The following is a 27,743-nucleotide window of genomic DNA, read 5'->3' on the forward strand; positions in this document are numbered from 1 at the left end:
AGGAAACATACCGCTATAGTGGTAATACGGAGGTGAGAAAATCGGTTGATCAAATGAAGGTATTGGGGTGTTGGTGTTTCTGACTGGTGTTTTTTCTTTGCTAGGTCTTTTGGAAGAAGACATTTTTTCAAAGAAAATTGGATAAAATGATTGTATTTTTATGTGTTTAAAGTTTGTGTGAATGTAAAAATGGTAAATATGTATATATAGATGGAGTAAAAGGTTAAAAAAGAAAAAAAAAAAAAAAAAAAAACAATTGCATGCAACGAATCTTTGAACGGTCAAGGGGAAGAGAACCAATCACAGAATGCGGTCTTCTAGGGCCGTAGTGCGGTCTCCACGGTTCGAAACCGCACCCTGGGGGCGGTGTTCATGTCCCACGTGGCATGAGTGCGGTTCCAAACCGCGTCCCACACCGAAGAGTCTTAGTTTGTATATGTATATTAGACTCATATATATATTATTTGTTATGTGTTTAAGTCAATGTTCGTATTATGTAACTATTAATACTTGGAATGAGAATTGGTATCCATTATGGGAAAATACGTACTGTGTGATAAATCCTCGAGATTAACAGAAACTTGCAATAATTTTCTTTTATTTCCTGAAATTATTCATCCATTTCTTCATGCTAGAGCTCAATTAATCAAGAAAAAAAATAAAAAGGCAATCTTACAACGGTTGTCATGATGTATATTGACAGCAAAACTTATAGTCTCTAAGTCTGCAACTATCCAACAATAAATATTAATATTAAACTGCAACATCTGCATACGATGCAAATGCCTCTTCCACATGAATAACATCTCCAACATTGATAACCTTTCTCCAATTGTTATCAATATTCTCACACACCATCATTTGCCCAAGGTAAACCTACAAATTTTATTCATTTAAATGAATACGGAAGATTATACACATAGATCCTTACTTTCTTACAACTAGGATAAAATGTGGGGACATGTAACTCACCCTGCCCTTGTATTTTGTGGGGTTCACTTCCAAGACTTTGGCCGATCGGAACTTCATCATGGTTACAGTTGGTTCACTCCCTTCAGTCGCGTCCTCTTGATTGATTGTAGGCACCTGAGAAAAAGGTTTTTGAATTAAATGAATATAAATGTTCAACTTTTCAAAATAATAAAAAAAAAAAAAATTAATATGACACATGTGTTATTGACGAATTGCAATACCTTACAACGTGGGCAAAGCATGACGCCTGTAAAAGTTAACCCGTTTATTTTGATATGTTTCCAGAGGTCCTCAGCAAACGATTCACAACCATCTACATAGATGCTGCATGAGAAATTTGTTATGAAAAAGCCAAAGATGTGTTAATTGTTAGTACTTTTGACTTAATGCAGAAAGACTCATTTGTTTGTTTGTTTTCAAGTGTTTCCCAAATTGGCTGTAATTTTCTCAAATATTTTAAATTTCATTATCCAGATAACAATTTAAAACAATGAAAGACATACTTGGGCCTAAACCGGTTTATGCTAACGGGTTCCTTTAACTGTTCATTCACAGCATCCAAAGAGGCCTGCAGAATTCAATATTTAAAATTATGAATATAACAGAATGCATTTGATATCAATGGGACAAAATTGCGATTCTTGTGTGAAAAAGAAGTAAATACCCTCCTCTTGAATAACAAATGTCACTAACCTGGGATGCTAAAAGGATGGGGAAAGCATCTGTAAATTTAACATTGAATCCAGGAGCAAATAAAGGGTCAACTGGTCTAGTTTCGGTCTCTACATACAAAAAACACGAGTGAGTTAAATTTCTCTTGTATTATATAAAATGAATTTACAAAAACGTGATAGGATTTTACCTTCATTAAAGCGCACCAATCGGCTAGGTTTTCCAAGATATTCAGTGAACCATTTTGCAGCCTCGTCTCCTTCATCCAAGGCTGACCCGCACCACTCCCAGACCGAAATCCCGTCTGACCGTAATGATGGTTTGGTCAATGAGATCTTGAGCTCGGTAGTCATACCGGGCCCACGTACCACTGCCCGAACAAGATCAAATCAATTCATATTGCATAAACAATTCCTCCTGGGACAACGCTTGTGAAATTTGGTATCTTTTTTGTGACAAGTTTTAGTTGTGTTAAGGAAGAAAGATATACCCAAATAAGAAGTTTTTTTGGGCTCCCAACCCAAAGAGAAGGCTTCCATGGGCATCTCCACTTGAACTAGAGCAAGCTTTGGTTCAACTCTTTGAGTGCACGCTCTGCCTTTTGAGTTTATAACTACCCAATGACGATCCCACACAAACCCTGTATCAAAACAAAATCTAACAAATTTATTGATTGTTATGCTGTTAGCAGAGGTGCAAGTGAACATGCAGAAAGAACCACCTGGTTAAGCAAGCTACAGAGGTAAAATCGGGACACGTTTAACCCCTTTTAGGTTGGCCAACAAAATTACGTAATAAAGATTAATGACTTTAACGAGTTGCATCCAGAGGATCTAAACTTTTAGGTGGAATTGAATATTTTTTTAATGAATTTGGAGATTGGATTTTTCACTGAATGTATAAAAATTGCAAGGATTGGAAGTTGAAACTGGAGGGACGAAGATTACCGGTGGGAGAAAGAGGTGCTTGTGAAACGGAAATGGCCTTGCATGATTTAATTGGATGAATGAAGATCGATTTTACCGTCGGTGATCCTCCGGTAGCAGCTGTTGCGGCTGAGCCTCCGTCTGCTCTCACTTCCGTCATCTCTCTCTCTCTCTTCTCTCTCTCTCTCTCTCTCTCTCTCTCTTGATGCTTGGTTAATAGCGGATAATATAGAGGTGGAAGTGTGGAATCTTTCTAAAAAAATTAGGTGCAATTGACCAGTGTTTGGTCACTTTGGTGTGCGATGACAGAATAATAGAATGGGGATTCCATTACAACGACAACGGAATAAAAAAATGACTATTTTAACGTGATTGGTTAAAGCAAGTATTATGGTCCATTTATTTTTTATTTTAATTTTAAAGATTTAAGAATATAGAAAAAGGATTATTAAAGATTAAAATTAAAAACTAGTAATAAATTTCACCATATCGACATGCATGAATGCATAAATTTCGGACTTCGTGTCTCTCTAATTTTACACTAATCATCAAACAATTTAGCCTAACAACTTCACAATACATCTGACACCAAAATTCTATGAATGTGGTTGTAATTGAAGAATAATTTAGCTATGACAGGGATGAAAATCGACGAAGAATTTGTGCCTGATAGGCGCATTGAGGTTGAAACAGATGATGAAGAAAACGAAGCGGAAATACATTGCGATGGCGAGGATAACGACGATGATGAAACCGGATCCGACAGTGAATTAATCTACGCTGAAACCAATTCCGGCTTCATCACCGCTTCTCAATCTCAAAACTGTTCCATTGATCCGTGGCCTCAAACTTACAGGTTCTCTTCGTTCATTTCGAGCTTTGACCATTGATGTTTCCGACTATACCAAATCTCTATGCAACTGTGATCAATTTTGAGTATAAATTATCAAATCTAGAAGAAGAACACTTAAGGATACCGCCATTCATACGAAAAATTCATAGTGTTTATTTTTAAATATCCATGATTCTATGAAATTTGCACTTGAAGAGTAGATATCTCAGTCTTCTATCATATATATCATTCTTAGCAGCAGTTATTTCTTCAAATCTACATCAACTGTAAATAGAAAACCATGCGAGCAACAAAGCCAGGCTCAATGAGCATTCAGACCAGGGCCTCGGGAGAACAGGGTAGGGGTAGACCAAATCTGTCCTAAGCAAACATTTCAGAAAGAAAAAGACCACATTTGCACTTAAGTAAAACACTCTGTACAGTTTAAAGGTTTGATTTAAACAAGTAACAAGCATGTGGATGTGGTGATTAATTAAAACAATTACTGACACAAATACTTATAATAGTTTGAGTAATCCTGCATTCTCAATCTTTGGTATATTCAACAATGCAAAGAGTCTTTGCAGTTTGAAATCTCAAATTTGCCCCTTCAGTCTATGGGTATCACAGGAGACAAGAGTTTGATAACAACTCAAACCCTGCCTATAGGATAACTCACACAAGTTAAACAATAAGTAATATCCACAGATACAGTAGATTACATTTAACTTTTATAATTTTCCATGATGAATTGCAAATTATGCAGGCAGTCAATGGACATGTACACAATGCCCCTTCAGTCTATGGGTACTTTAAAAGGCGCATCAGAGTTGAATCTAAATCTACCTATAAAGAGATCATTTGGTCCTACAGATGATCAATCCACCTTGCACAAGCCCCTCATTACTGAAACAAGCTTGGACAAAGATCAAGTTCCTATCTCAACACTCCCTATAAAGTTCTCTCGAATATCAGCCTTAAGAATCCCTAGCCTCCATGATTTACCACCTCCTGTAGAGCAGTGCTCATTTTCTCAATCTGTTCTTAATGGTTAGTCCAATACCTTCCTTCAAAGTAGAACATTCAGCCCATATTATTCTCCATGAGATTTTTATGTTCTTATTGTTTGTAGTGATTGTTATGCAGCAATAAATGTCCTATGTGGTATAGGACTCCTATCAATGCCTTATGCATTTAAAGAAGGAGGATGGTTGTGTCTTCTGCTTCTATTACTTGGTGGTGGTATTTCTTGCTATACAGGAATATTGATAAAACTGTGTTTAGAAAGATATGATGGGCTCCAATCTTACCCTGATATTGGACAAGCTGCATTTGGTTTTGTTGGCCGCATATGTATAGCTGTGAGTATTTATACAAAACTCAAATATTTCTACAAATAACAAAAACAAACCATGAGGACCAAATATGTAACTTTAATTTCTCTTTTTTCATTTCAATGCAGATGGTTTTGTACATGGAATTGTTTGTAAGTGCTAATTGTGAATATTAATTTCATTTGCATGATTGTATCTAATTAACAGTTTAAATTAATCTCAAGTTGTGTGCTAATTAATACTGCAGTCTTCTTGTGTGGAATATTTGATAATGATGAATGACAATTTATCATCACTTTTTCCACTTGCTCAATTGGATATTGGTGGCATACATCTTGATTCTCATTACTTATGTGCCATTATATCCACCCTTGTCATCCTTCCAACAGTTTGGCTGAGAAACCTCAGTTTACTCTCCTATATTTCAGGTTCTAATTTCTATATCTATCCTTCAGTAATTTTCCCTTTTTACCCCTGAGATAAATTAAAGGGACTAATTCCATAGGTTTTTTTGAGCAGCTTTTGGAGTTGTAACATTGGCAACTGTGATTCTATGCTTACTATGGCTAGGGGTAGTTGATGGAATTGAATATCAACCGAGTGGAACTGCATTAGAAGTTGGAAACTTGCCTGTAGCAGTTGGACTTATTGGTTTTTGCTATGGTAGCCATTCTGTTCTTCCAAATATCTACACTTCCATGAAAGATCCTTCTAGATTTCCATCTGCTATGCTTATCAGGTGACACGATTATTCATCAAAATTACTTTTTTACCCCAAACACTTTTTTATTGAACTTGTGAATTCATGCATGCATGCAATGCAGCTTTTCTATAGGTTTCGTTTTGTACACTGCAGTAGGAGTATTTGGATACTTGATGTTTGGGGATTACATTAAATCTCAATTCACTTTAAACATGCCACCTCATTATCTTACCTCCAAGATTGCAGCATGGACAGTGGTATATATGCATCAAATAACAATTTAAAAAAAATCCCATCATATCTATATATATATATATATATATATATATATATATATATATATATATATATATATATATATAGCTTTAAAATTAATTAATCTAATAGTATTATTATATACATGTTGTACACAGGTTGTTACCCCGGTTACAAAATTTGCATTAACGCTTACACCAATAGCATTTGGTATTGAAGAACTTTTGCCTCCATCTCAACAAAGTTCTTATGCTGTCTCCATAATCATCAGAACAGCTTTGATGTTCTTCACCCTACTTGTAGCTTTAACAGTTCCATATTTTGGTAATGGATTGTTTTTATTAAAACTAAATTACATTTTTCGTCCTTATTTAAATAAAGTTGTTTTTTTTTCAATTTTGCGGCTTACTTGAGGTTCTTGCAACATTTTCGGTCCCTGTTCCAAGTAAATTACTAGTTTTGGTCCCCAAAAGTTTAGTCATTTTAGTTAGAACATAGACTAAAAACGTCAAATAAGTACCAAATGTATAAGAGAACATTTTGGGACTAGAATTGAAAAAATAGCTATACTCAAGAACCAAAACGTAATTCATACTTTATTTTAATTTATTATATTCATTACAGGAGTTGTAATGGCCTTGACCGGATCAGTACTCATGATGCTTGTAGTAAGTTTCACATTTTTATTCTTCATTTTATGAATATTTTTTAATTAATTAAAATAATTAATTTCTTGATGTTTTTACAGTCTGTAATCTTTCCGTGTGCTTGCTACTTGCGTTTACTCCGTGGTCAAACCACAACATTTGAGGTCCAAAACTTACATTTTTATTTTCATAATCGTATAAAATATATTACCTTTTTTTTGTATGTTCCTCAAGCAGAAATCTATAATTTTTTTTTTTTTTTTTTTTTTTTGCAGATTACAGTATGTTCTTTAATGATTCTTGCTGGATTGATAAGTGCTATTGTAGGCACATATTCATCACTTTCAAGTATTCCTGGTTAGATTATAGGAAAACGGTAAGTATTATTAGGAAACGGGAATTTTATTTGATACCACATTTTTATGTTTGATTAGATGTTGAAAATGATTTTTGTGTTGAGGCCATAAGGTTTATGTCGTTGCTATTGTTTTGACTCTTTCGTATATGGTGGTTTTTGTGTATTTAAAGGTTTCATTTGGGGTTAAGGGACTATAATTTTCCCACTTTGTTTTTGAGTTATTTTAAGAATTAAAGAGGGAAAAGAAAGTAAGGATGAAAAAAAAATCTTGTTATTGAGTTAGAAAAAAAGGCGAAGTTTTATATACGTTTGTCATTCAAAAAAGTCAAAATATATACCATAGCGTAACGAAATACATATTAACAACAAATAACTTAGTGAAATATCACATCAATCTAATACAGTGTTCTAAAAGGCGCGTCATAGCGTGAGGCGTGGCTTCGCCGTTACGAAAAGCTTCATAACGTTGCTGTTAGGCGTGACGCCTGGCAAGGCGTGATATGGCACGTCATGGCTCGTTATGGCGTGTTATAGCGCGTGTTTTTTTGTTTAAGACACGTTTTTTTGCTACTGTGGTTTTTGTTAATTTTTTGTTATTAGTTATTGATCCAACACTTCTAAATAGTAATTATATTGAATATAAATTTATATATATATGTGGTAATATAACTTTAAATTAATTCAAAATTGCCATCTTACATCACGCCTTGAAAAACGTCATGGTTCGCCATGACTCGTTAAGCTTGAGGCTTGGCCTTGCCGCCACGTCACGCCACGCCTCACGTCATTTAGAACCTTGATCTAATATACTCATGGTATTACTCTATATACTTGTACCAAAAATATCACCAAATCTTCTATGACATTCCAACAAAGGCCACTTCATTATCACATTGTATATATAGTTTACGCTAAATAATTGAAAATAAATATCATGTATGTGTATATGTAAAGATTGAACCATTTACTCTAAATAAACCATGAATAGATAGATCATAGATACTTCAAATGAGTCCAAAGAATATTCAAACAAACATAACTGCTTCACAAAGTCGAACAATATTTCATATCTCTACTTCTACAATTGAAGCCACACAAATGGTCGCTCTAAACTTGTTGGGCGCCGGTGTAAAAAAAAAACAAATTAACAGCATACGGCTAGAAGGGTGGATTACTCGATACAAGTTAAACAAAACTAAAATGTCTTTAACAAGACCTTTGAAACTGTAGTTTTTTATTTGTTTAAAAATGTTTGACAAAAGTAGCTGTAAAAATGTGTAAAGTTATATAGATTATATAAGCTAAAAGTTTAAAACTCCTAAAAGTTATTTTAATTATCTTTTTAATTATGAGTTTTTTTTATAAAATTAAAGTTTTAAGCTCATATTTCATATTTCAAAAAAAAAAAGAACTTTTTCTTAAATTAGTTTTTTTTTTAACTTTTTAAAAACTATCAAAAACTTCTTGTTAAAACCGCCATTAGGGGACTTTGGTAAATTGCGTTGAATTTTGAACTCTTACTAGTTAAGGGAATGTAAAATTGCATAACCATTCAGATGTAGTTCTGAGGTTTTTTATTCATTCGGAAGTCTTTTGGAGATTGAGTCACACATATTGAATCCGAACAATTCACCTCAAAATGGTTCCATTTAGAGGTTACCAAAAAGCTATTCAGTCTAGAAAGAATATATATATATATATATATATATATATATATATATATATATATATATATATATATATATATATATATATATATATATATATTAGGAGGCAACATTTGATTACACATCTTATACATGATTTGGGTAAGGTTTGTTAAGAGAAACTTTTATTAGATAAGCCAAAAAAAATGCTAATGGAAAATTTATATATGAAAAATGTATACAAATTAATTAAGGCCTATTTGATGGTTGCTGTCTGAGAAAATGTTGTCTAGGAAAGAATCTGACTCCCCTGAGGTTTTTTAGGAAAGACATATCTTACCCAGGGGCGGACCCAAAAATTTTCCGAAGAGGGGGCAATTTTTTTTATAACTTTTTTATGGGGGGCAAATATTTTTGATGAGTCAAAATATATAATTTTGAAGGGTTAAAATATATTTTTTTGAAAAAAAAAAAAAAAAAAACCTATTTTTTACTGATTTTTTTTTTGTTGTGGGGGCAACTGCCCCCACTCTAGGACCGCCCATGATTTTACCGGGAAAGACCCCATTTTTTGTACAAATCAAATAGTTTTTTCGGCCGATTCAACTAAAAAGAATTGTTTGGACCTAAAAAGATGTCTATCAAACGGAGTCTAACATGTCCTACATCAATAAATGGTTAGATGAATCTATAAGTATTAGGTTAATAGTAACGTCGACTTACTTATCTGTCTTGTGAAAATGAAAGATCATGGATTCTTCTTTATGAGGCATATCAATTCTGGTTATAAATCATTGTCATTTATTGATGAGAGAAATATTTGTTTGATTCAGTGGTATAAAACTATAAATAATGAGCTATATCATATGTACAACTAAGATTATGTACTAGTCCTTACAGTTGTTTTGTTGGTAAAGAGATGAGAAGACTATAGATTATAAATCAGTTTTCTTACTTTGGTACTATTATGATTTACAACACATATGTTGGTCAATGTCAAGAAATGATCGTGACCTAAAAGTTAAAAACAAATCTACAAAATCATAAAAAGGAAATATGACTAATGTTGAGCCACTTTTAGATGATAGAGAAAAGTGTAAGGGTCTATGTTGTAACTTATCCGTACTTTTCTTCTTCCGGGGCCTTTCAGGCTTTGTTTGACGTGGAAGCCAAAACTGGGAGCCTTCTTTGTCCAAATAGACCTATCGGACACCCACCGCTCCCTTCTGCAATCTCTCCTAATAATAAACAAATCCCCCCGCCGGAGATGCCGTCGTAAACCTATACGCCGGTACCTCCGCCGCACTGATTCTACCTCAAAGATCAACCTACAATTTCCCCTAATCTTGCCCATTGGGAGATCACCGGAAAAGAAATTTTGAAAAAGAAGAAGGAGCGTGGCTCCTCGAGAAATGGCGAGTGGCGGCAAGCTCTCGCCGCACGTGATTGTCGTCTCACTTGCCATCGTTTACGTATACTTTTCGACTGTCTTCGTTTTTGTGGACCAATGGTTTGGGCTCCGTTCGTCTCCAGGAATCATGAACACCGTCGTTTTCACCGCGGTTGCGATTATGTGTATCCGTAACTACGTCGTCGCCATGTTCACGGATCCTGGTCGGGTTCCGCCTTCATTTGCGCCCGACATTGAGGACTCGGAGCACCCGATTCATGAGATCAAACGAAAGGTACACAATGCGGGATCTCTTCTTTTTCTTCGAATGTTACTTGATTTGCATTTTCTTATTCTATTTATTCGATTAGTTTCCTTTTCAGGTTTAAGATCCCATCTGTGTTTTTAAAATCATTTCTGCAAATCAAAATCTGTGATTTGATAATCCGTTGTTATGATTTGTTTAGACCGACCTTAAAAGGGTTTTTCCCCCTTAGCTTGCTAAGTAGCCATTACTTCTTGGGATTGATTGTTAGCTTGTTAATGTTCAACTACTCTAGCTGGTTCATATCAAAATCTACATCATTCCCAAAATACTCAACATAAGTGATCTTCATCGATATTTAAGATAAAAGTGTATACTTTCTTCCATTAGACGTTAAGGCATGTACTGAAACCAGGGGGTTGCTTCTTCTTTTTTTCCCATTAAGTGTTCTTTCTCTGTTGAGTTGATCTTTCTGCATTTAGTAAAAAAGAAACAGTTAATTATAGCTTACCAAATTGAGCCATATCCCCATTGAAACTGTTATATTAGAAAAACTTAACACCTAAATGTGGTAATGGCATGTTCAAATTTAAATACCGTTGGCAGGAGGTTGCTTTAGCAGACACATTGATTTCCCTCACGTGCTACACTTGATGGCTATTCTTCTTAAAATTGAAACCCTAAGGTTAAGTCTTGTACGCTTCTTCAAGATTGCTGTAAAGAGTTGTGTTCATGGCCATTTATCAATAGCTCTAATAAATAACAAACTAATTTCAAGATCATCCAACATGGCTTCCTTTTTAGACATGGAAACAAATTTGTTATGGTGATAAATGATAATTGATCAATGCTTCTCTTTTGAGTATATCTCTAATCATAGGTAACTTTAGCTATTTTCATATCTACTTACACCTGATGATTATGACCATTTTTGTCAACTCAACAAGATCCAATTATTTTTACTAGCATGATTCATACTAGATCTATCTCTATAATCTGTATATGTAAAGATGTTATAAATACTTAGGGGAAGAAGAAAGGAAAATGCTTTAGAGCATAAAAGTTTCCTATACTTGTATTTGGTGTTGACTTTTGAATTCTGATCATAGAGCAAAACAGTTTTTTCACTAGTTTGTTCAATGTGATAGTAAGAAATCATGCAAACTGAGGAATAGTAACGCATTCGACAAGAAATTGTAACTATTTTTTTGACTTGAATGTGTAGCTAGGAAATACAAAATATATATGCTCAGTCTTGTGAAGTTACATAATTTCTATGGTATATTCAACTCCCTAATAACTTTACAACATGTAACTATGAGTTTTCTTATTAAATCCTGTATGGATGAAGTGGCTGAATGGATAGTGATGTCTGTCTGGATAAAGTGATGTATACATAAAGACTGTTTCTTTTATTGAACAGAATGAAGTGTATGAATATGATGAGTGCATGACGACCATTTTACCCTTTTGTATAGAAATGTTGGTAAATGACAAATGAATGTTTATATAAGAACTATTATTAATCACAAACTATTTTCTATAAATAACAATACAAATGTAATTCTATTTAACCTCAATATGATTAGAACTTAAATTGAACACGATATTTGATCATAGTATCTAATAAATTAAATAAACCGAATGTAATAGTTAAGAATTAATTGCAGCATAAACTTCATTTAGTGCTCAAATGGTGTCGATACCAATACCATATGAGACTGTATGAACAAATGCTGTTTCTTTCTTTCTTGGGCTGAAAGAACTGTAAATGACGATTTTACCCTTGTGTTTTGAGACTGTAGATTTGTTTTTTGCAGGGGGGTGACTTGAGATACTGCAAGAAATGTTCATCATACAAGCCACCTCGTTCCCATCATTGTCGTATATGTAAACGTTGTGTCTTAAGAATGGTATGCCTGCCACCTTCTGTTGTTTTATGATTTATGCTAGTAAATGACGATTTTACCCTTTTTGGAAATGAAATTGAAGGATCACCATTGTGTTTGGATGAACAACTGTGTGGGCCACGCCAACTATAAGGTGTTCTTTGTGTTTGTTGTATATGCTGTCCTCGCATGCCTATACTCTATGGTGTGTATCATCTTAAATCTTTCTTTCTCCATTTCTGTTTAAACTTTTAAATGATTGAAGTGATTTATTTATTTTTGAGTAAGTTACACGAATGGTCCCTACGGTTTGGGGTAATTTGTGTGCTTGGTCCCTAACTTATTTTTTATTAACTCGGAAAGTTCCTATTGTTTGTTTTTGTTACGTGTTTGGTCCCTACTGTTTGTTTTAGTTACGCGTTTGGTCCGGATCTTACAAAAAACGACTATTATAAAAATGAAGGGGTAGGTAAGGTAAGATGAAGGGGGTGGGTGTGTTTATTTAAATAAATTAAAAAATCAAGGGAAAAATAGTCTTTTAAGGTAAGATAGGGACCAAACGCGTAACAAAAACAAACATCAGGGACCTTCTGAATTAAGTTAGGGACCAAACGCACAAATTACACTAAACCATAGGGACCATTCATGTAATTTACTCTTTATTTTTGGATGTGTAGATTTTGCTTTTAGGTAGTTTAACTGTTGATACACAAAAAGATGGACAGCAACCCGAAGGATCTTATAGAACTGTATATGTAAGAAGTCTTTCTTTTTCTTTTTTTCTTTTTTTTTTTTAAAAAAAAATCTTACAAAGTTCATTTGTTTTGCAGATCATATCCGGGATGTTGCTAATTGCACTTACCATGGCTTTAGGTGTCTTTTTGGGGTGGCATATCCATCTTACATTACAAAACAAAACCACAATAGAGGTGTTTTTTTTTTCTTTTTTAAATAATATATAGATTTTTATTGTAGGCATTATCTTTTTAAACATAAACAATGTTTATAACATCAACATGTGACAGTATTACGAAGGCGTGAGGGCAATGTTGCTAGCTGAACAAGGCGGAAATGTGTACTCTCATCCGTATGATCTTGGGGTCTATGAAAATCTAACTACAGTGAGACAACATTTCCCTTTTCTTTTTTCTTTTCTTTTATAACATATAAAGAAAAAAAAAAGATTAATTAATTTATATATTTATAGGTATTGGGTCCCAACATTCTTTGTTGGGTTTGTCCTGTATCAAACTACATAGGATCAGGTCTACGTTTCAGAACTGCATATGATCATCCACATGGCGTATTCAAAACAACAACTACAACTTCAACTTCTTCTTCTTCTTCTTCATAAAATTATCTTTGTTATATATAACTTAGTATAAAGGCCGGGGATCGACTAATGATATGATAGGGCAAGTAGAAGTACTAACAAGTTGTCCTTTTGTTGTGGGGTTTGTTTTTTGAGGGGTGGGGTGGGGTGGGGTGGGGTGGGGATTAGAGTTTGTTTTAGACTTTTAGTGCTTGTATTGTACATACAATAAGCAACATGGATGGATTATGGATAGATGGATATGGATATGGATATGGATGGGTAATATTTGTATAGATAATTGCTTTAACTATAAAAGGAAGTCTTTTATCCCTTCCTTTGGCTTATGTGAAATGTTTTTTAGCTACATATTTGTGTCTCCTATGAAGGCCGGTAAACCTAAATATAAGACAAAATTTCACAAATGGTCATTTTGGTTTTAAATTTACCCACAAATATATATATATATATATATATATATATATATATATATATATATATATATATATATATATATATATATGTGTGTGTGTGTGTGTGTGGGTTCAATTGAGAAAATAAAAAAGGTTGAGAATGAGGGAATCATTCTTAGCCTCTCATTTATATAAGCATAAAAAGACACGGTGGCAAACTTGTAAATATGTTAATAACCTTCAATGTCAAATATGTAACTATAGAGAATTCGATAACAGTTCGTTCATCCTCAAAATTTCTCTTCCAACCTTCAACAATCATCCAAATTTCTTCAACTAAACCATCATCAATGTCATTCAGTGTTAATCAATCATCAATATTCGTAGATGGGAGGTTCGTCGTTCAAGACAAATTCGCAACCTAAATTCATCAATTTCATCGATTTGTTAAAGTTTGGAACTAGAATTTCCCAGATTCGCAAACGAAATCAGTTGGAATCGGAATTTCTTCGCTGTTCATGAAATTGGAATCGGAGTGCTTGACTCGCAGTCACGGTCGACATTGAAGGACTCAGAATCGGTACTCATAGGTTCCCAATCGGATTTTCGGAAATCAAAATCAAAATGAGAAATCGATCAGACATAGGTGTCGCATCTGAAGATGAAATCGGAAGTATATGATGATTTGGAATTGATAACTTGATGTTTTTTAACATTTTTAAAATAGTTAACTTGTATGCACTCCAACTGTTTGATGAAATGCATAAACTAAATTACCACGTTATATTCATATATGAATATATTTTCTTGCTTGAATCAGTATATGATTATTAAAACAAAAAAACGAATATGCAAGTTTGTATGTTATTCATATGTGAATAACATATAAAGATTATATATATTTGTGAAAACACATTGTAATATTCATATGTGAATATACTGTGTAATATTCATAGGTGAATATATCATCTAATATTCACAAGTGAATATACGATGTATTATTCACATGTGATATACCATGTAATACTATGTAATATTCAGATATGAAAATATTATCTAATATTCATAAGTGAATATACCATCTAATATTCACAAGTGAATATACTATGTAATATTCACAAGTTAATGAATCGTCTAATATTTAAATATGAATATACTATGTTTAGTATATGCTATATTCATATATGAATGATACTTAAAATGTAAAAAAAAAAAAAAAAAAAAAATAATCATAGTTTTTATTCATAAATGAATAACGAATGTACTGTAAAATGACATTTATAGAGAAATGATGATTTATTATATTATTATATGATTAATAAACTAATTGGAAATTATTACGAAATGATTTGCTAATATATTATATGATTAAAATATTAATTGGAAATAGACAGTAGGTTTATTAGTTTATTATGTGATTAATAAATTATTATGAGATCGATTGTTAAAATAATTCTTTTGTTAATTTATATGGTTAATAAATTGATATGAAATCAATTAAAATTGATTAATTATTAATCAGAATTAATTTGGAATTAATTTACGGTTAACTGGAATTTATTAGAGGTGCAAGGGGTGAATTGTAATTGTTCAATAGTTGAACAAAAGAAGCGATTCTAGAACGGTAGAACCATTCAAGGGGTGGACGGTTTTAGGAGCCTCCTTGGGGTTTCCAGAAGCCTTTTTGATGCATATAAGGAAATGATTTGGATTTGGATTAAAATCTATTCAAAACTTGCTTGGTCCCTAAGTTACCTAGACTATAAATATGACCCCTTATGACCTTAATTTCGTTCATGCGCTACCCATAAAGCCATAGGAACAAAATTTTCCTCCCCTCCTCCCTCCTCAATGGTCTTCTAGTTCTAAGGTTTGGGTGTGTGCCATTAGAGGCATCCAAGCTTTTAGTGCTTGTTTTCTAAGGAACTTCAAAAGGATTTGATTTGATTATTTTCAATAATAATCAAAAGGTATCTAACCCTAATCTTTATGTTAATTTCAATTTTCATAATCTCTCTCTATGGTTTTCTTGATGTTCATAGGTTACTTCTATCAATAGAGAAAACCTAGATCCTTTCTAGGTGCATGTGAACTTAAAGGTTTAAGTGTTTTTCTGTCACATGATTTTTTTTAACCTAGCAAACTCAACAGTGGTATAAGAACTTTGGTTTTCTAACTAATTGTGCATAATAGTGAACTGTTCAAAATTAGGGTTTATGGAAATTAAACCTTAATGGCCTTAAATTTTCGCAAAAGACTTAGGGTTCTTGAGACCTTAGCCTCCACCCCTATTTTCGAAATTGATAGGGTTTCTAGTTTCCTTAATTATAATTTTAAATGCCTTAAAATTTGGATAATTAAAACCCAGTAAGTTTTAAGGACCTTGGCGGTGATGGACTTTGTGTCAATTCCTTAGGAATGAACGAGCGAAGGATGATCAATTCTTAGGGTAAATTCTTAAGAAATAAAGGAGATAATGAGGTTGGGTAATTGGGTTGATTTGTTTGACGATTAAATATAATAATTGTATTATTGTGAGTTGAAAACCCTATATGCTCACCAGGCTCCCAAGCTTGACCCACTCAGTTTTCTTTTTATTACAGGTAATGGCACAAGAGTATAAGTTGGTTGACTTGATGAGAGATTTCGAGATTATAGACCAGTAGTTGTAAATAACTACCGTAAGGTCTGTATTGTACTGTTTATGCTTTTGGTTTGTATCGGAACATGACATCCCGAGGTTTTATTATTTAATGAAAATACATTCTCTTTGAGAAATGTTTTGATAAATTTTATCACATTTTGTTTTTGGAACGAATTCCGCAACTCTTTTAATCAAATGATTACTCTGGTTTTATAAAACAAAGCATAAACAAATCGGTCTTTTCTGGCCGTGAAATTGGGGATGTCACACAAACCTCTTCCCGTCCTCTTCTTGGGACAGCACTTGAAAATTACTTCTAACCTCTTCAAACCAACCTAAACCTTAAAAAAAATGCGGCTGACACATTCCCACAGTTTCTCGTTCCGAGAAGTCCATCGCAGCACCTCTCGTCTCCCACCTCTCGTCGACCACACTCCTCCCAGAGCATCCACCACCGGCACAGCCCCCTTCCCACAGTTTCTCGTTCCAATAAGTTGGTGGAATTACTTCATTGTTCATGCTTGATATTAATTTTTCGATTTTTGTTGTTCAATCTTTGTTCTTGCTTAATCTTGATGCTAATATTATCAAATAGTTGATGATGTTGTTTCTATCTTGATAAATGATAAGTTCTTGCTACAATGTCTTCAATTTGTGCTTAAAAGTCACATATTGTTGTTTAATTGTCATGAAATATTGCTGAAATATCATAAAATTGTTGTTGAATTGTCACAAATTGTTGTTGAATTGTCACAAATTGTTGTTGAATTGTTGCTGAAATGTCATGAAATATTGTTCAAATGTCATAAAATGTTGTTGAAGTGTCATAATTGTTGCTGAAATATGAATAATCTTTGCTGAAATTGGTTATTTTAATCAATACAAGTTGTTGTTATGCTGAAAGTTCTTGGTATAAAGTTATGTTTGCTAAAGTATGTATTCCATATGTTTTTTTATTAGCAATGGCAGATAAACATACATGGACCAATGAGCAAACAAAATTCTTATTGAACACTTGTATTGAAGAAGTACAATGTGTTGAAGTACTACGCATGTCTTGTGAATCATTTGTCCGACTACGCGCGCATTTTAGACTAAATTACGCGTAAAAGGATAGCAAACATGTATCAGTTGAGGAAAAGATGGCTATGTTTTTTATGATGATCGGTCATAACCAACGATACATGATTATCAAGCGAAAATTTCAACACTCAAAACAAACAATTCATAAAAATTTTCATGAAGTGTTGGACAAAATGTTGTTTTTCGCACATGACATTATAGTACCAACTTCTTTTAATCCGAATCCAAACATTCCGGGACATAATATAAGGCTACGACGGGTGTTCAAAGGAGCAGTTGGTGCACTTGATGACACTTTGATACATGTTGTCCCCGCAAACAAACGGGATTTATATGGAAGTAGGGGAAAAGGCGATTGTTACCAAAACATATTGGCAATATGTGACTTCAACATGATGTTTACGTTTGTTGTGGCCAGTTGGGAAGGGATAGCACATGATTCGAGAATTTTATCAGAAGCATTAGCAAATCTACATGCAACATTCTCGTTTCCACCATCAGGTAAATCTATTGTTATTTAAATAGTTTTATCTTAGTTTGAAAAATAAATGATTTTTTTTGTCTTTTTACAGATAAATATTATATTTGTGATGTCGCCTATGCAAACATTCGAGGCTTTATAACACCGTATCGCAATGTGAGGTATTGGCTTGGAAATTTTCGTCGAAGACGTGCATTAACAAATAAAGAAAAATTTAACCATGCACACACAAAACTTCGGAATGTCATTGAGCATGTTTTTGGTGTCTTGAAGGCACGATTCCCTATATTGAAGAGGATGGCACTATTCTCGTTGATTATACAACGAAACATTACCCTTGCATGCTTTGCGCTTCATAATTTTATAAGAAGAAAGGGACTACGTGATGAGTATTTTGCACGATATGATGAACCACATGTCTCTGTTCGAAATAAAAATGCAGTCGTTGATAATAAAAAATTGTGAGATTCCAATACACGGTACTGCAGCAGACCGTGAATATATGGCCCAGTTACGGAATGAAATTGCCAAAAAATTGATGCAATATATAGAATGAGAATTATTAAAGTTCGGTTATATGAATTTTATTTTAAAATGTTATTATAAGACTAATTTGGTTGTTTGAATCTTATTTCAATGTTTTAAGACTACAATTATTAAATTTTTGATATTAAAAAACTATTTCCGGTTTATTAAATCACTTTATTTTAAATTTTTTATATCTGCAGCAGCCTATAGATGTTAAAAAAACAAACATGCTTCTCATTGCAGTCTGCAGCCGTTTGGTCCACCTCTTCTGCTGCAAAGGTATACAGAAGTGATCCGCAAACATGAGACAGTTTCACTTGGGAAAAACAAACACCTAAGATTAGTTGCTAAAATGTGGATGTTTTGTATCCATTGAGCAAAGTTTGGTTGTAATTAGATAGTGGCATGTGAAACCATATTTTGATGATGCCCTAAAGTGTTGATGAAATCATTATGAAAATATACAAACCAAAACCTAGAAAGCTTGCATGCCCTAATTCTAGTTTTGATGATTTATTTGGTGATTGATGTGTTTACAAAATTGATTGACATTTGACAAGTGATATTTCATCATATTATATCGGAAAAAAAAGTCTTTTAAGACCAAGCAAACAAGGTGGGTCTCACATGAAAATTTTGTTGAATGTACAATATGCAAATCAATGATGATGAATCAGTAAGAAAATAAGTCATGATTAGACATTGTAACCATTTGCAGAAGATCTCTTGCGTTGATCTACTGCATCATAGTGTGCAAAAGCAGCATCTAAAGCCTGCACCAACAAACAATAAAAGAATAATAAGAATAAGAATAAGAATGTACAACAAAACAAAAAAAAAATGAATAATAAATATTAAGCACCTGTAACATTGGTTGAACAAGGAGGGAAACTTGATGCCTTGAATCTGACTGCACGGATTCTTTAATCTCCTGGAAGGAAATTATTAAAGTTTCAGTACAATATACAAAGTAACAAACATGATAATGATAATGATACAATACAAGAAAATGTGTGTCATTTAATACCTACCATATATACACAACACAATTAACTCCTTGATTGACCAAAGAAAAGGTACCATACCTGTAACTTTGGGTAGATTTGTGACATGGCATCCTTCAGCCGGCTCACCTACATTACAAATAACAGATGAAGGAAAAATCCAAATAAATAAAAACCAAACCAACAAAAGATATATATAGATTTGTGGCTTAGTGAATTGATTCACCAAATAGGTTTTTTTGAAATGAGATTATTACCTTTGTATAAAGATATGAAGTTGTGATTGGATATGAGGACCAGAAATGCTTTAACAATTCCTGAATAGACGTCCAATGCTGGAATGAAATGGAAAGGAATATAAATATAAATATAAAAAGTTAATAAAAACCCAAGCAAAAGCTACCTTTCTTAGAGTTAGAGTTATATAATAAACAAAGACAAGATATTTGAAACTCACAAGCAAAAGCTCATCTTTTGTGACAGTTGGCAAGGTATCCAATATGCTGTCATGTGGGTTTTTACCAAACCCACGTTGATATTTGGAGCTTGATATAGTCTGGGTCAACCCATTCAACACCTTCACTGCAACTTCAGGTCTAACAACAGGATCAGTCAAACCCAGGGTTCTGATTTCAGATATAAAACCCCTTAAAGAAGCATACGTCTCAGAGGTCTTCATCCTTGATTTAAAGTGTCTTCCTCCCCCACCTAACTCATCACCCATTCCCATTCCCATTCCAACAACTTGTTGTTGAGAATCAAAGTAATCCCGAGGATCCTGTTTTTTTTTTTTTTTAAATCAGTCACTCACAACAAACAAACAAACAAACAAACAAACAAACATCAAACAAGACAAGAGAATCAAGAACCTTTATAGATAGTGGTGCAACAGGAGGATCACGTGGCGCTTGTAGATCCTCAATCTCAGCCATTCGTGTTATCCGATCCAACCGTTCTTGATGCACCAAATTCCCATCAGAAGAGGCTTCTTTAGCTAACTCAACTGTTTCATTTATCACCAGAGATTAATTTTTTTGAATAAAAAAATAAATAAATACTGTATACTGTATACTGACCACGTTTACAAGTAGCAATAGCTTGAGCTACAGATCTTGTATCCCCTTCAGTCTCAAAATCTACAGTTCTTCCTTCAAGAACAACTGCAGCATGTCTGTTGATGTCTTGTAGGAAAGATCTTTTGAATGGCTCATATTGTGCTTCCAGCTCATCATTCCCACTTTCAGTAGCTAGCCCATGACCCTATCAATTCAATTACAATTTATACTAATTTACATTTTACATACATACATTACTAAAGAATTAAAAAAAAAAAAAATCCAACTCTGTTTCTTACTGGAATATGTGTGTAATCATCTCCTTCATCAGCCTCCATGTCCAGAGTTGGATCTACCTTCCTAATCTGTATGTATGTCAAGTTACATTGTGATGTGATCTGAATGAAATAAGAATGTTGAAAGTTGGTTATAATACCTTGTGCTTAATTTCACTAGCCAAAATAGCATCTTGCCTTAAGAAAACTGCAAGCTCCTCATCTTCTGCAGCCTCTGCAGCAGCAGCAACAATATTTCTGGTGCTGTGAAGGTATTGTGCTCTCCAGTATTTTGTCCAAAAATCTTTCTCTGTCATCTAACAATCAATCAGAATTAGAAAGCAGGTTCATAATTCATATTCATTCTGTTTACTCCTTACCTTGTTAGGTACAAAATTTAGATATGCCTGCCTCACTGCTGGTTTTTCAGCAAAAATCTGGGAAAAACATTTTCATTTTCATGTATTAATAATGTTTGAGACGAAGAAAAAAAAACATCATCATCAAAGATAGATAGATAGATACCTGGTGAATCATCTCTGGTGTCAAGTTAAATGTAACTTTGTTTGACTGAAACAAAAACAAGGCTCCAAAATCAAAAGATGCAAAAAGTGGACATATGAGTTTGAATGTATTGTATGGAGAGATAAGATACATACCTGACCATCAGATGAAGGTTTGACATTGAAAATCATGTCACTTTTCAACCCCACTTTTTGTTTTGCTTTTCTACTGCTACTTGTATTATTCACATCTAGCAACTTCTGCACTTATTGGTAAACATACATTAAATTTCTCTGTTACATATAAACAAAATCATACAGGTTTCATTAAGCAAGCAACTACTAACCTTTCTTGTAGCCCAAAATTCAGTCTCTGACAACACACCTCTTATCACAAACTGCTTATGAAGCTTCTGCAGCTCACTACAGTACACAAACAATTAAATGTTCATGTTATTATCTCAAACACATAAACTAACTATCTCAATAGATGATGAATGTTATTGTTGAGAAAGATAAGCTACCTGTCCTCTTGCAGCAGCTTAATCCTACGTTCCATTTCTGCTGAGCTAAGTTGTTCATCTTTGTGTGCAAGTGGAACAGCTTTTTCAGAGCCACCTTCCCCATAAAATGTAATAGCTTTAGCTGTGTTCAATCATGTCATGTCATATATATCATATCAGTAACAAAGAATCAACAAGAGAATAAGAACATAACAGAAGCACCAAATGGCATTCATTACCTACAAAGTCTCGACAAACTTCCCTGTCTGAGAAATTTTCAAACTCAAAGATGTAATTACCCTGGAAATGGAATCATTGAAAGCTTTCTTGGATGAAACATCAAATGTTATAGACAGATATGTTTCAGTTGTTGAAAGCCTGAAACATGATTGATTGATATATATACAGTTACAAAAGAATTGAAAAATGGAAAAAGAAACCTGATCTTGAGTGAGATTAAGTAAGGCAGGCCTGTTGGAACCCTCCTTGCTGGATTTGTGTCCTTAAGAAAGACAAAGAAACAGATGGAAAGCAATCAATATCATTGATGCATGGATGAAAGTAAAATAGACAAACATTGATAAGGTAATTTTACTTGCCTTTTATAAGTCTGAATTCTACATTAAGCCTGATGGAGGATGATGGATCATTAGGCATAAAAACAAACCTCTCCCTTGTCTGCAGATCGACTATTCATTAGTAAGGAAGCCAAATCCTACACCTCATCCAATATATCAACAATAATTACATTAACAAAGTAAGAAATTTATAAGAATCCAAAATAATTGGGTTTAAGAAAACTTCACCATTTTCAATGTCCCACGAACACCAGGGTCTTTGACAGAAGATTTGTATTTCGCACGTTTAACAACCTGCGTCTCCATCATGCTTCAGAAGATGATTTCTTGATTTTCTTGATGCTAAATAACTTAGGGGCTGTTTGGTATTCGCTGAATGATTTAGCGCTGAATGGCTAAGAGGCCTGAATGTTTCAAAGATTCTGAAAGATTCATGTTGTTTAGTAATTACCTTTAGGTTTACCGGTCTGCACTCGGAATCAACGGTAATAAGGAACGATGACGTGAAATCCTTAGGCACGAAGACGTGATATCTTGAGCGAGTGAATGGTGACCTTAACGGTGGTCGTTAGACTTGGGTGGACTTCGGTGAATGTCGTCACCCGGTGCTCGAGCCTTGAATCGATTGAGCAACTTCAGAGTTAAAACGTCGATAACTTTCTTTCATAACCAGATAACCCCATCGACCATCGTACCCCTTTTTAATTTTTGAGTTTTATTTTTACTTTTTATGATAATCTTTATCTATTATTTATCCTATTTAAAACAATAAAAATATCAAATTTGTTTATATACTTCGGTTTTCGGATTACCCGAAAATCCTCATTATCAATATCCGAATCCATATCCGGAAAACCGGATATCCGAATTTCGGATATCCGAAAAATCGGGTATCCGGTTTTTCGGATATTTTCGGATCGGGTTTTCGGTTTTCAGATCGGTTTTTCCGGATACGGATATTTTTAAGCGCCCCTACCCTTAACGATTAGGGCTTTTGGTTCAAGTGATGAAAAAATGAGCCATTTATGTGGAAACAAGAGCAATAACAACAATAAAGATGAGAAAACAAGAGTTTATGTATGCAACAATTCAATGATACACTATCAAATGCTACGATCAAGGATTTTGTATGAGATTTGTGATATGTTATTTGCTTTCAAACTAATTTTCTTAGGTTGGAAAAGCACCCACACATAAAGAGTGTTTGTGAGTTACTATATATAATAGTCGATGGTTGGAGTAAATAGTTATTGGACGATTAATCACCCCTCGAGTTCTTTTTCTCGTATGTAATCACCGATTCTTACAAATAGTTTTATCGTACATGGTACTTTTATTAGCCACATCTCAAACCCTTAATCATTTCTTGTGCTAAGGTAAGTTAATAAATGACAAATCTTTCACTGTCTATTTTACGATGGTTTTATAAGTGTTGATACGAGAGTTTTGAAACTTAAGTTTTAATGTTAAAATATTTTACGTACATTTCTACTTGAAATGTTTTCAATTTATTCTTGGTGTATGGGATTTATCCTGTCGTTCTTGTGTCGAGTCCTTCCCAACTTTGGTACTGAACATGCGATGCATGGATGTTCCCCTTTCTCCCTCCTTTCTCTTTCTGGTCTTACCTAGCTTCTCCCTTTTTTTCTTTGTATCATTCCCTCTTCAACACATACTTCCTGAAACTTTTATCCTTTTAGGAATACGTCTCGATCCTCTTTGGCCAATTATGTAACACTCCTCATACGAGTTAGTAGAAATGTGATAATCTTTTGAAATCTTTTAAATGTTTTAGAGAACATTAGTGCAGAATTCGGTCCTAAAACATAAAACATCAATTTTATTAGAAGTGTTGAGTACGAAAGTGTTCAAGTATTGAAGTACATATCATTTACAAAGGTAAAAGGTGAATCATGGGCCTTCTAGAATATTCAAGTATAATCCTAGTTGAAATCCTCATCTCCGAGTACATATCAAAATAGTAATGTTAAGCTTGCGAGCCTAATGAGCAATACCAAAACCAAGGCTTGGAATGGAACTGAGAATGACAATTTTGTATTTCTAAGCCATGATTCCTACAAATGTTTGAAAAAAAAACTTTTTTGAAGTGTAAGAATGGAAAACATACAAATTTATCGGTTTCAAACCATGCATATGCCATTTACTACACTCAATAAGTCCTTCACTTATTAAGAGACAAATGGTTTGGTACAATATGGACTAAACAACACACCTATAAATGAATGGATTTTACCTAACTTAATCTACATATTATACACATATGTATATTTATGGTTGTTAATTAATTTATTGGATATTTATAAGTTCTAATCAATTTAGACTATATATGAGCAAATCATTATTTATTTATTTGCTTTAAAAATTTAAATTTGCTGTTTTCTTGATCATTTCATGAAAATATAGTATATTGATTGTTAGTTGTGATTTTGAAGAAAAATATTATCGACAAAAGGAAAAACAAAAAGTTGTGGAATATATAAGATGTGATTTGTATTATATGTTTGCCCCGCATTGATTTTTTTTTTTTTTTTTTTTTTTTGGGGGGGGGGGGGGGGGTTCAACCAATGGCTACAAGTTGTGGTGAGATCGAGAAAGGAGAGAGAGCAATTATAACATGTAGTGTTGGGTTCATGACATGTCAAAACAATATATAGTTTGAGAGAGATGTGACATCCCCAAAATCACGGCCAGAAAAGACCGATTTTGTTTATGCTTTATAAAGATCAGAGTACTTCATTTTATAAAAAGGTTGCGGAATTTGTTCCCAGAAAAACATGGTAAATACGTTATTAAAACATTTTCGGAGAAACGTATTTATTTCATTTTAAAACATTTGGGATGTCATCGTTAATACCGAAACATAAGCATAAACAGAACTTACAATGATTTACACTAGTGATCTACATCTCTTTAAATCTCTCAGTGTAATGTCACTTCACTTCGTCACCTGTGATATACATAAACTGAGTGGGTCAGGTTGGGAAACCTGGTGAGTACATAGGGTTTTCAACCCACAATAATATAATTGTTATGTTCAATCATCAAACAATTAACCCAATTACCCATCCCCGTTATCTTCTTTACTCTTAAGGATTTAACCTAAGAGTCATCTATCCTCCATTCGTTTATTCCGAAGTCCCTTACTTCCAGGGTTATAGGACTGGCACTAAATCCATAGCTGCCGATGTTCGTTCGTAGAGCACTAATTCCATAGCTGCTATATCTTACTCATCAAGTACTAAATCCATAGCTACCAGTGTTCAATAGGTACTAAGTCCATAACTACTAATTCCTAACAGGTACTAAATCCATAGCTACCAACGTCTAATAGGTACTAAGTCCATAGCTACCGGTGTTTGTCCCATAGGCACTAAGTCTATAGCTGCCAATGTATACTCACATCATCTTCTATCTCTCATCATTCATCTACCCATCTCATACCCAACATATTTGTATATATAAAATACGTATACAGTTTAAATCCTTTAAAACATGTATAAAACGTTCATCCAACATAGACAACAAGTATTCAGATAATATGCACACATAGCACGTAGTTTATATAAAATACTTCATATCTATGTGTAAGATGAAAGGGACTATGCACTCACCTGAGTAGGTGGTGAGTCAGCACTCGGACAGTGCTTCGATACTCTCAAAACAATATTCCTTCGATAAAACCTAGTACCAATACCACTAGGGTTTAGTCTAACGATAACTGCAACAAATTAATTAGTCTGACTATTATTAGGCGTTAATAACGCTCAATATAACTCATAATAATAACCCAAATAATTATTTTAAGGACCTAATAACATTTCTATAATTATTTGAAAGCTATATTAAAAATTGCGTAAGCATAGCACACTTACAGCGAATTTTATCGAAAACCGGAACTTAATTGGAGCAGCGTGTCGAAACCGAAAAACTCCTTTTTCTCGGGACTCCGGGAGCCTCGGGGCTTCCCTCGGGAGCTAGGGGTTTTCCTAGGGTTTAGGGGGGTTTGGGGGTTAGTGAGAGAAAGTAGAGAGAGAAACTTATGGTGGAAGGTGTGAGAAATCCGAGAGGCTTCACCTCCTTTTTATAGACCGCAGCCTCGGAGTACGCTAGGCATACCGAGGACCTTACGCGGGGCGTAGCTTCGGATCAGACCTCCAGGTGGCGAAGGCTCGGTGGTGCGACGTGGCTTCTTCTGGACCGAGAACGGCTAAGCGAACGCGGTGCGTACGAGACCGAACGCTGGGCGTAGCGAGGGGCGACGCGTCACTCATCCGAGGCGACTTCAATGATCATCATCGGACGGCTGGGAAAGCGCCACGTCAGCGAATTCGTATCAGATCTCGCAAAATCGAGTACAAACTTTAAAAATTCGTAACTTTTGCGTACGAGCTCCGTTTTCGACGTTATTTATATCCACGCGAAGGTGGGAACGTACTCTACAACTTTCGTTTAGACTCCGTCGGCTAATTTTGGCTCGATTTTAAATTTTATATTATTAACGGGCCGGGACAGGATTGGTCCGTTAAATCCTCATAACTTCTTCATCCGACATCCGTTTTCGCCCATCTTTTTCTCGTTATGCTACTTTTAACGAGACCTTCGATTCTCGTTTAGGTCGTGTCGGCTAAAAATCATTCGATCTACTATTCGAATTTCGGGTTGTACTCTGCTAATCCGAAACTTCGAAAAATCATAACTTCTTCATACGAAGTCAAATTTGGGCGTTCTTTTTATCGATGTTCTTAGTTTAACATATTCTACGCCTTTCGTTTATATCTCTAAGGCTAAATCTCGCTCTATCGTAAATTCACGATTTACGCTTCCCGGTGCCGTGCCGGTTCCGTCGCGAAACTTCGACGGGTCATAACTTCTTCGTTATAACTCGGATTTCGGCGTTCTTTATATGTCCGGAAACCTTGTGACATACTCTACAATTTGATTAAGATTATTTATTCTAAATAATCTTTTGTCGAAAGTCGTTTTCGACCCCTATTGCCTCTAAATTGACTAGCCCGGATTTGCGGGCGTTACAAGAGAGTTGAAAGAGTTTGACCTTAACCTGACTCATTTAATTAATATTTTGTGTTGTGTCAACTCAACAAGTTCGTTACCTGTACGTGATAAATTACGAGTTCAGGCGATGTCAAAACTACATATTCATGCAATGATACTCTAACACTCAACACTTACTGGACACGTATTGGGGGAGTAATCCTCGAAACAATATTGTTTATGAGATGTAGATGATGATCCTTAGGAAAAATTCTTAGCAACAAACATATAAGGAAATGCGATGTAGGTGATGATAGGTAAATGCGATCTAGGAGATGACCTTTAGGATAAATCTTTGTGAAAAAATAAAGAATAAAACGAGTATGGGTAATTGGATTAATTGTTTGATAATTAAACATATGAAATACATTATTGTGGGTTGAAAACTCTATGTACTCACCA

At 34.1% G+C, this 27,743-nt stretch overlaps 6 protein-coding genes across 10 annotated transcripts; 4 read left to right on the forward strand and 2 right to left on the reverse strand.

The window, feature by feature from the left end:
- Positions 1-570: 570 nt before the first annotated feature.
- LOC145073170 (uncharacterized) lies at positions 571-2,730 on the reverse strand. Its single transcript, XM_079019736.1, has 8 exons — positions 2,592-2,730; positions 2,135-2,284; positions 1,835-2,014; positions 1,666-1,754; positions 1,476-1,540; positions 1,194-1,296; positions 973-1,086; positions 571-876 (listed from the first exon to the last, which is right to left on the reverse strand). Exons 1-8 carry the CDS (start codon positions 2,728-2,730, stop codon positions 754-756), a joined length of 963 nt encoding a protein of 320 aa, XP_078875862.1. The 3' UTR covers positions 571-753.
- Positions 2,731-2,967: 237 nt separating this feature from the next.
- Positions 2,968-4,912, forward strand: LOC145073172 (amino acid transporter AVT1G-like). Its single transcript, XM_079019738.1, has 4 exons — positions 2,968-3,426; positions 4,169-4,452; positions 4,549-4,763; positions 4,865-4,912. Exons 1-4 carry the CDS (start codon positions 3,203-3,205, stop codon positions 4,910-4,912), a joined length of 771 nt encoding a protein of 256 aa, XP_078875864.1. The 5' UTR covers positions 2,968-3,202.
- A 95-nt stretch (positions 4,913-5,007) lies between these two features.
- Positions 5,008-7,198, forward strand: LOC145073171 (amino acid transporter AVT1E-like). Its single transcript, XM_079019737.1, has 7 exons — positions 5,008-5,164; positions 5,256-5,475; positions 5,561-5,696; positions 5,853-6,018; positions 6,319-6,362; positions 6,443-6,505; positions 6,617-7,198. Exons 1-7 carry the CDS (start codon positions 5,008-5,010, stop codon positions 6,701-6,703), a joined length of 873 nt encoding a protein of 290 aa, XP_078875863.1. The 3' UTR covers positions 6,704-7,198.
- A 2,294-nt stretch (positions 7,199-9,492) lies between these two features.
- LOC145074819 (DHHC-type zinc finger family protein) lies at positions 9,493-13,568 on the forward strand. Its single transcript, XM_079021145.1, has 7 exons — positions 9,493-10,030; positions 11,821-11,913; positions 11,993-12,094; positions 12,567-12,644; positions 12,720-12,818; positions 12,915-13,010; positions 13,097-13,568. Exons 1-7 carry the CDS (start codon positions 9,758-9,760, stop codon positions 13,241-13,243), a joined length of 888 nt encoding a protein of 295 aa, XP_078877271.1. The 5' UTR covers positions 9,493-9,757; the 3' UTR covers positions 13,244-13,568.
- Positions 13,569-17,514: 3,946 nt separating this feature from the next.
- On the forward strand, positions 17,515-18,287 carry LOC145075546 (uncharacterized). The gene is made up of 2 exons (XM_079021753.1): positions 17,515-17,842; positions 17,914-18,287. Exons 1-2 carry the CDS (start codon positions 17,515-17,517, stop codon positions 18,285-18,287), a joined length of 702 nt encoding a protein of 233 aa, XP_078877879.1.
- Positions 18,288-18,895: 608 nt separating this feature from the next.
- On the reverse strand, positions 18,896-22,940 carry LOC145073714 (general transcription and DNA repair factor IIH subunit TFB1-3-like). 5 transcript variants are annotated; one of them, XM_079020224.1, is made up of 19 exons: positions 22,720-22,939; positions 22,497-22,626; positions 22,290-22,368; positions 22,131-22,192; positions 21,930-21,990; positions 21,712-21,832; positions 21,535-21,610; positions 21,344-21,448; positions 21,210-21,254; positions 21,065-21,121; positions 20,846-21,001; positions 20,709-20,774; positions 20,431-20,614; positions 20,224-20,357; positions 19,812-20,132; positions 19,612-19,689; positions 19,436-19,483; positions 19,213-19,281; positions 18,896-19,123 (listed from the first exon to the last, which is right to left on the reverse strand). In XM_079020224.1, the coding sequence occupies exons 2-19, from the start codon at positions 22,575-22,577 to the stop codon at positions 19,046-19,048; spliced, it is 1,821 nt and encodes a 606-aa protein (XP_078876350.1). In that variant the 5' UTR covers positions 22,578-22,626; positions 22,720-22,939; the 3' UTR covers positions 18,896-19,045. The 5 variants fall into 5 exon arrangements, with proteins under 5 accessions (XP_078876350.1, XP_078876349.1, XP_078876348.1 ...); XM_079020223.1 differs by having other exon boundaries at positions 22,497-22,640; XM_079020222.1 differs by having other exon boundaries at positions 22,497-22,939.
- Positions 22,941-27,743: the final 4,803 nt, after the last annotated feature.

Source organism: Lactuca serriola, chromosome 9, assembly GCF_051521515.1.
Source record: "Lactuca serriola cultivar US96UC23 chromosome 9, Lser_US96UC23_V15, whole genome shotgun sequence".
Taxonomy (NCBI): Eukaryota; Viridiplantae; Streptophyta; class Magnoliopsida; order Asterales; family Asteraceae; genus Lactuca; species Lactuca serriola.